At 36.1% G+C, this 9,219-nt stretch overlaps 1 protein-coding gene across 2 annotated transcripts; it reads left to right on the top strand.

The window, feature by feature from the left end:
* The first annotated feature begins 781 nt into the window (after positions 1 to 781).
* LOC148938404 (uncharacterized) lies at positions 782 to 8,844 on the top strand. 2 transcript variants are annotated; one of them, XM_089107822.1, is made up of 2 exons: positions 782 to 801; positions 8,390 to 8,844. In XM_089107822.1, exons 1-2 carry the CDS (start codon positions 783 to 785, stop codon positions 8,734 to 8,736), a joined length of 366 nt encoding a protein of 121 aa, XP_088963948.1. In that variant the 5' UTR covers position 782; the 3' UTR covers positions 8,737 to 8,844. The 2 variants fall into 2 exon arrangements, 1 of the variants encoding a protein (XP_088963948.1); XR_016143697.1 differs by lacking the exon at positions 782 to 801 and adding an exon at positions 825 to 1,001.
* Positions 8,845 to 9,219: the final 375 nt, after the last annotated feature.

Genomic DNA, 9,219 nt, shown 5'->3' with positions numbered 1-9,219 from the left:
GCAAGAAAAGCAGTGTTACGGCTCAATTTTATTTATAACCGTTTGCGAATGTTTCTGTTTTATATTCTATACTTTTAGCTGTGAGATTTTGTCAAACGCTGGTCGCCAGTTTCTATCGAGTATAACTCATGCGAATTTATTTCAATTGACCTTGTCTTCTCACTTTTTTAGTTCTCAAAAACGTCATTTTTGCTCAGGGCTACTTCATAATGTTTTGAAAATGGCATGATAGAGGAGTTGTTAAACGATTTTATCCATTTGACCAACCAGTTGGCTGAGTGATTAAAGTTATCAACGTCCATTGTTTAACTTTAAAACCGTGTAGGTCAAAATAGACATTTCGTTGCTACAGCCGTTCGGACCTTGTCGCATCCAAAGATCCTTTATAGCTAACGAAGATCAAAGACTCGCATCTTTTTCGCGTAACTTATAAAAATGCCGAAGTGAAAATGAATCTCTATGTTTGGTTCTTTCTTTTTCGATTAAGATTGGTAGCAGCATCGATAATCAATATAATATTTCACTCCGTTGACAGTCTCATGACAATTTTTTCCGGCCATCTCTTCAAATTGAACTAGCACCAAACTTAATTTATAATACTGTTGATGCATAAGCTGTAATTACTTGCAAAACTCATGCAGGTAACAGACCGCTAGGTAGCATAACTACGTAGGACGGATTTCAGAGTCTTTTCGGCACTTTTTTCACAGGTTTTTAAAAATTACAGTGGAAACCTTGTATTTTGGCTAATTTTCTAGAAGGTCAGTAGAAGCTGTTTTTTTATGGAAAGATTCCACAAAAGTTAGGACAAGTTCTCGAATTGCTTGTTTTCTTTTAATATTTTACGTTTTATTAAGGAATGATTCCAGTCCAACCAAGATAGGAATGGCAAGAACTTGCTCATGTAGCAAGTTTCGAGTATCTGTCCAGATAGAGTGGTGTTAGGCTATAGAAAATTATAATATGACTTGATTGTTATTCAAATAAATTTAGGGAATTTGGTGAGTTATTTTAGAAAAGGTAAAATTCTACTTTAGTTACTTTTGGCTATCTTGGAAAGGAGTTGGGTTAGGAAAATGAAACTTTCAGGGATGGATGTACATGCTAAGGTTTGTCCCGGGAAGGTACTTTGAAGTACCTACCTCTACTCATCCCCCCCCTCTATATAACGGTAAATTACTGCACATTACTTGTTGTTTTTAACTCATATTTAATCCTATATTACTATCATAAATATAAATCACTGCTTACCTTACAAAACTTCTGCTTTTAACCTTGTTCATTAAAATATATTCCAAAATCCTATTTAAATCCTAAGCCATTTAATTTTCAACCCATGCCAAATTTCTTTATGGTATATGAAACCAGGTTTGTTGTGATGTCACACTTGCCTTATCAGAAACCCTTACCCTTAAGGGTAGCAGGCACATGCCAAACAACTCTGTTGATAAGACCATTTAAACTGTATGGTAAAATTATACTTTAGTTACTTTTGGCTATGTTGGAAAGGGGTTGGGTTAGGAAAATTAAACTTTCTGGGATGGATGTACATTCTAAGGTTTGTCCTGGGAAGGTAATTTGAAGTACCTACCTCCACTCACCCCCCCCTCTATATAATGGTAAATTACTGCACATTAATAGTTGTTTTTAACTCATATTTCATCCTATATTACTATCATAAATATAAATCACTGCTTACCTTACACAACTTCTGCTTTTAACCTTGTTCATTAAAATATATTCCAAAATCCTATTTAAATCCTAAGCCATTTAATTTTCAACCTATGCTGAGTTTCTCTATGGTATATGAAACCAGGTTTGTTGTGATGTCACACTTGCCTTATCAGAAACCCTTACCCTTAAGGGTAGCAGGCACATGCCAAACAACTCTGTTGATAAGACCATTTAAACTGTATTAATTAGGGAAAGGATTTGACAAGAGAGACCAGTAAAAATAACCTAATCCTTTTTAGAGGACAAATTATGTCATGGACAGATGTTTTTGAAATTCCCCTTCCACCCAAACTTAAAATTTTCTAAAATTCTACTTTAGAAGCTTTTAAAATATTTCTAAAGTACTAAAAGATAGAGTGCTAAAAACATCAGAATCGACTTCAGAGGACACATTATATCATGGGAAGAGGTTTTTGAAATCACCCGTCCCCCCAAACTCAAAATTTTTCTAAATTCTACTTTAGAAGCTTTTTAAATATTTCTAAAGCACTAATAGATAGAGTGCTAAAACATAAGAATAAACTTCAGAGGACACGTTATATCATGGAAAGATGTTTTTGAAATCCCCCTCCCCCCAAACTAAAAATTTTTCAAAATTCTACTTTAGAAGCTTTTAAAATATTTCTAAAGCACTAATAGATAGAGTGCTAAAAACATCAGAATCGACTTCCGAGGACAAATTTTGTTAAAGGAATATTTTTTTGAAATCCAACTTCCCCCCAAACTCAAAATTTTCTAAAATTCTACTTTAGGAGCTTTTAAATATTTCTAAAGCGCTAAGACATAGAGTGCTAAAAACATCAGAATTGACTTCAGGGGACACATTATATCACGGGAAGAGGTTTTTAAAATCCCCCTTTCCCCAAACTCAAAATTTTCCAAAATTTTACTTTTAAAGCTTTTTTACATATTTCTAAAGCGCTAAGACATTGAGCGCTACAAACATCAGAATCAACTTTAGAGGATACATTATATTATGGGAAGATGTTTTTGAAATCCCCCTTCCCCCCAAACTCAAAATTTTCCAAAATTCTACTTAAGAAGCTTTTTTAAATATTTCTAAAGCGTTAAGACATAGAACGCTACAAACTTCAGAATCGACTTCAGAGGACACATTATATCACGGGACGATGTTTTTGCAATCCCCCTTCCCCCCAAACTCAATATTTTCCAAAATTCTACTTTAGAAGCTTTTTAAATATTTCTAAAGCATTAATAGATAGAGTGCTAAAAACATCAGAATCGACTTCAGAGGACACGTTACATCACAGGAAGAGGTTTTTAAAATCCCCCTTCCCCCCAAACTCAAAAAATTTCCAAAATTTTAATTTAGAAGCTTTTTTAAATATTTCTAAAGCACTAATAGATAGAGTGCTACAAGTTTCAGAATCGACTTCAGAGGACACATTATATCACGGGAAGAGGGTTTTAAAATCCCCCTTCCCCCTAACTCAAAATTTTATTTGAAAAGCTTTTTAAATATTTCTAAAGCACTAATAGATAGAGTGATAAAAACTACAGACTTCACTTCAGACGACAAGTTATATCACGGGAAGATGTTTTTAAAATCCCCCTTCCCCCCAAAATCAAAAATTTTACAAAAGTATACTTAAGAAGCTTTTGAAATATTTCTCAAGAACGCATAGATGGATTGCTAAAAAAAACAAAAACGACTTCAGAGGACACGTTATATCACGGAAAGAGGTTTTTAAAATCCCCCTTCCCCCCAAACTCAAAAAATTTCCAAAATTTTACTTTAGAAGCTTTTTTAAATATTTCTAAAGCACTAATAGATAGAGCGCTACAAGTTTCAGAATCGACTTCAGAGGACACGTTATATCACAGGAAGAGGGTTTTAAAATCCCCCTTCCCCCTAACTCAAAATTTTCCAAAATTTTATTTTAAAAGCTTTTTAAATATTTCTAAAGCACTAATAGATAGAGTGCTAAAAACATCAGAATTGACTTCAGAGGACAAATTATGTTACAGGAAGATGTTTTTGGAATCCCCCTTCCCCCCAAACTCGAAATTTTCCAAAATTCTACTTTAGAAGCTTTTTTAAATATTTCTAAAGCACTAATAGATAGAGCACTACAAGTTTCAGAATCGACTTCAGAGGACACGTTATATCACGGGAAGAGTATATATATATATATATATATATATATATATATATATATATATATATATATATATATATATATATATATATATATATATATATATATATATATATATATATATATATATTTTTATATATATATTTATATATATATATTATATATATTTTAGATCCTTTCCAATTGGTAAACCAAGGTAAATAATTTTCGAGACAGGGGCTACAGACAGTTCTCCCAGCCTCACAGACGAGACCTCTTCTTGGCGCCAGTTGAACAGAAGAATATCCGACTTCCGTGGGTTATATTCAAGACCAATGCGACTTTAATTTGATTGTAGTGTGGAGAAGGTGGTCTCTGTACCTGCGACTGTGTGGCTGGGGTTCAGAATGTCATCGGCGTAAGCTATCATTGTAACGTCTTTGCCATGAGCTATGCATATTGTCTCGACAGTAGACTGTGGTTCAATAATACAATTATTAAAGGCACAAGGAGATGTGAATGATCCTTGTCGAGCACCCTTTTTACCGGGACCACAGGATTCCCTTGGTAGGACAGCATCACGTCTGGTGTATATTCAGTGAGGGATCGACCATGGCCAGGAAGTAGGAGTTCAGCCTGTAGGTGGTTGTACATATCTTTAATGGGTAGTAGGATGTCCTTCTGTACACCTCTCTTTCCCATATCCAGAATGAGTTGGTCATGGAGAAGTGAGTCTTAGGCACGGCAGACGTCATGTAGACCTATAACAATGGACTCCTTTGATTCATCAGCGTCAATTAAGACTGAAACCGAAGCAGAAATGGCGTGGTCGCAAACAAGACCCCTCTGAACCCTTAAATAGGATGGGGAGGTCCAGCTGTTTCCCCTGAGTTCATCAGTGACCAAAAGTTTGAAGATTTTACAAAGAGTTGGTACTGGTGATATTGGTGTGAATTGAGCACACTCCGAAGTATTTGTTACTTTCTTTGGGGCTGGCCTAAGTGACCCACTACTAAATGTCAATGTTATGAGTCCAGTAGTGAAGATCATCTGAAAGAGAAGAGTTAGGTGCCCCATGAAAGTTGGGCTGCAATGGCTAAGGTGAAGGGCGGATACACGGTCAATGCCAGCCGACTTCTTCTTTTTCAACCTTCGGACCGCGGATGAAACCTCTGATTGGGTAACTATAGAATCTCTATCTGGAATTGATGAGAGGAGGGATGAAAGCTTTTCTTGAACATAAATTTTAAGATTATGTTTTGGGGGTGAAAACTCACCGAGGTAATAGTTTATCCATGTTAAAGATGGGATATCTGACTCGGGACCCGCTGACTCTTTCTTATCAAACTTTTTCCAAAACAGATTAGGATTTTTAATGACTTTTTCAGAAAGCTCTGATTTCAACTGCACACGGTGACGAGCAAGCTCCTTCCCAAACCTACGCTTAGATGCAACTCTAATCTCTTTAACTACTCCTGAGTGTGGTCTACCACATTCTTTCCATATCCCGTACCAGAAGGTAGCTCGGTCGCATGCTAATTATAACAAAGGGTTAGAAGACCATCCCTTTTCTTGAGGTTTTTGTCTGACACGAGACTTGGGTATTTCCTGAGATTCGTCAAACAGAAGAGCATGGGTCAGTTCGGCGTAATAAATATTAAGACGTAGCCGCGCATCTCTCTCATCATGATGAGAGAATTTCATAAGTAGGTCAAACGGTACGCGAATTTTTGACAGAACAAGATCACAAGAATCTTTTCTTTATCAATTTTACGCCAAACCGGAACGTCATGCCACCTCTGAGTGAATATTGACGAATTATTCACAGCGGAAAACGAGGCAGGCCTACTGATAATACACTGAACTGGGAAATGATCCGAAGTGAAACTATTCGGAAGGACAAGAACCTCACGTACTGGCAAAGAACCTAGAGCTACCACTATGGTCTAGATTGGATGTAGAGCCAGATTGGTGGATATACGAAAAGTTCTGGTTCTTCCGGTGAATAGTAAAGCAGTTCTCAAGTATCCCTATTAGAATACAGCACCGACTGTTTTGGGCAGTAATATCAACTTCTAAATTACAGTTAAAGTCACCCACTATTATGCACTCAAGGGACTCGCGTTCGGCTTTTTTAAGGCAGCGGGCTAGTTTGGCAGCACTTATGGCAAAAGCACTATCAGATTTGTCGTCACGGTAATCAGTTGGAAGGTACACATTTATAACTAGCAGGTTATATAGTCTAATTGCAAGAAAATTGTCACTTTTCTCGTATACTTCGCACGCGAGACGATTGCTTACCAACGTGGCAATACCGCCAGACGGACTGCCCCGCGGAGATGAACGTTTTGCAGGCACGGAGAACACAAAGTAGGACAGCCAGAGATTTAGTAGGTTTATGCCAGCTTCTGTGATGAAATGTTCTTGCAGGCATATCACATTATATTTATTCACAAACTGGTCAACCACAAGTGACTGCTCGGAAAAATTTCCGTTTATATTCCAAGAAATTAGGAAAATGTTAGAGATTTCGTTATTCATCATGTTAATGAGTTGTCTTTTGCTGGTTTTTTGGACACTTTACGCTATAGCAGGTATGACCCGCTTTCTTGTACGAAACGCAAAATATAGCACGAGCACACTTTTCTGCATCGTTCTTTTTGGAGACGTGGTCAGACGCACCACATCTGGAGCAGAGAGGGATATTGGAGCACTCGGCACCTAGGTGACCTTGGCTGTGGCACGAGTAGCAACGACTGGGTGAGAAATGGAATTCTTGAGTGGGCAGTTTTTCGTAATAGATCTTCACAGAGTCCTTAAGAAATTTATCCAAATCCGATCGACAGCTGGAAACTACCTTGAACGTTCGGGAACTGTCAAGCTGTTCAGACTTTGTAGCTCTGGGGATCAGTGCAGTTAGTTCATCCGCTAATACGTCAGAAGGGACTCGTTTCACTACACCAATATAGTTAGGGCTCTTTAATGCAGCAGAGATCTGCGGCTGGTTGGTCTTGATTGACTCAACAATGGTTTCAGCTGTGTTTTTAGAGCGAACTACTAGTTTCCAGTCCGATTTGACTCTCCGTAATTCAGATATGTCACTACTATCCGCACAAACCAAATCTATGAATCTCTTTCTAGTATTCGGGGTATCAAGCGAATCGGGCAGATTTTTCAGTACGATTACATAGGAGGGCTTTTCAGGCTGGTTTGAAGTGCTTGGCCATTCGATGGGTTTGTTGGCATTAATAGCAAAATGGTTCTTAATAACCCGAGACAATTCATTCACCTTAATAGCAACGGTTGCTGCAGTAGCTTCACTAGTAGTTGGGACTCAGCAGGGAGAATCTATAACGAACGTCGGCAATTTAGTCTTCTTGGCGTGAGCTTGGTGAATCCATGTGCCAGTTTCCGTAAGATTTTCTTCATCTTTCGCGTGAATTTTACAGCGTGTTGTAAACTGCATTAGTTTATGGAACGATTCTTTGGCTTTCAGAATTTCTTCTGGTGTGAAAAATCCGACGCCTGTATCAATTATTCCCTCCAGTTTTTCTCCTCTTTCCATACTACGGCTCACAAAGTTCAACACAGCATTCAAGAATAATTTGTCCTCCATTTCCGTCGACATCCCCCCCAAAAAACGTGGTACTGTCGACACCTTAAGAAAAGGTTGAATATTGCTTATAAGATTTGCGTAATAAAATCTTCTATTGGCAACCTCTAATCGGCAAAGCAGATCTGAAATAATTGTTCTCGGAGGATATCGCAGCGGTCAAACTAGGCAGACCATAGATAAACCGATTACAAAAAATTTTCAAATAGGCTTCCACTGAGCAATTACTCACAATGTAAAACAGGGTATTATCCAAAAAGAGTTCTTGACGCCACAAGCTCTATATATATTTATATATATATATATATATATATATATATATATATATATATATATATATATATATATATATATATATATATATATATATATATATATATATATATATATATATATATATATATATATATATATATATATATATATATATATATATATATATATATATATATATATATATATATATATATATATATATATTTTGTTGAGATGTATTATTTAGAGAGGTCTGAGCACTGATATGTAAAATCAACAGCCAATGAGCAAAATCAACTCCTAGCTACCCCTTCCCTACTTCCTCTCCATCTGAAAATATTCCTTCTGGCACCACTGGCTAATCAATAATAGAGACAAAACAGAGGATTGATGTGACAAATTTTTGAGTAGTCAATGATTGAAACATAAAGGGTGGCCTATAACAAATCAATCTAAATTTATTTAAGAATAAAAATGCTTAATTAGTCCTTGTAAAAGTGAAGTAGCAAAATTAATAAATGTTAGGCTATATTTGAAAAGAGTAGTTGATTAATAATTTATATATTTTTTTTGCAAAACGTAGCAAACTTTTAGTCCTTTTATGTAAATTTTTGAACCATTCAAACATTTCTTTTGTTAAAATAGTTTGTCTCATAAATAGCATACTAAATATAATTTCATTTTTAAGGAGATCAAGTATATGTTGAAAATACTTTTGTCCAAAGAGGGATTGACCCACAGCTCATCATCAATACTACTAACTCTCAAGAATTAAGTACTAGAAAGCCAGATGAAGTCTTTGAGGTACCACTGGGAAGTGCAGAACCTACTGAGGTACAAGAACTCTGGACAAAAGATTCATCAATAAACAATGATAATGCAGCAACACATTTATTACTTTCAATAATTCAGAGCAAAGATATCCAGTTACAGTTCAAAGGGAAAAAGAAAACTAATGATTCAATCTACAAATCCATAGCTCATGAAATGACCAGCAATGGAGTTTACTTGGGAAAATATCCAATGAAAAAATAGCTGACAAATGGTATAATTTAAAAAAAAACACACATAGAAAATACAATGATACTTACTAGCTGACAGTGTCATCTCCTGTTGATAAACTCCCATTTTTTATGAAATTGGTGGAATTAGGTGGGAGAACAGAGCATTAACCCTCTGTTACTTCGTAACAGTAAGGAAACTCCTAGTATAAATTCACTTTAAATCTTGTGTCTAAAACTTGTACAAAAAATGATGCATTGATGTTGGCCACTGACACTGCAGCATCATCTGACACTGAGGGTAGGAAACATTTAGAAGGCTCAGCTTCAACTTCTACTATTTCAGTTAATTTTGAAGCCTCATCTTCAAATTCTTTTAATTTTGAAACCCTGGCCTCAACTCCCCCAGTTTTAGTCACAATAGAGAGACAAAAGAGGGCCCATAACTCTTCAGATACAACTAAAAAAGAGAAAATTAATGAGCTGGCTGAAATGCCGAAGAATGTCAATGAGATGG

This window comes from Artemia sp. Qi Xiang Cuo, unplaced genomic scaffold (genome assembly GCF_049724085.1).
Source record: "Artemia sp. Qi Xiang Cuo unplaced genomic scaffold, ASM4972408v1 HiC_scaffold_3350, whole genome shotgun sequence".
In the NCBI taxonomy this organism is placed as follows: Eukaryota; Metazoa; Arthropoda; class Branchiopoda; order Anostraca; family Artemiidae; genus Artemia; species Artemia sp. Qi Xiang Cuo.
The sequence above is the reverse complement of the archived record's forward strand: the minus strand, read 5'-3'. Positions and strand labels throughout refer to the sequence as shown.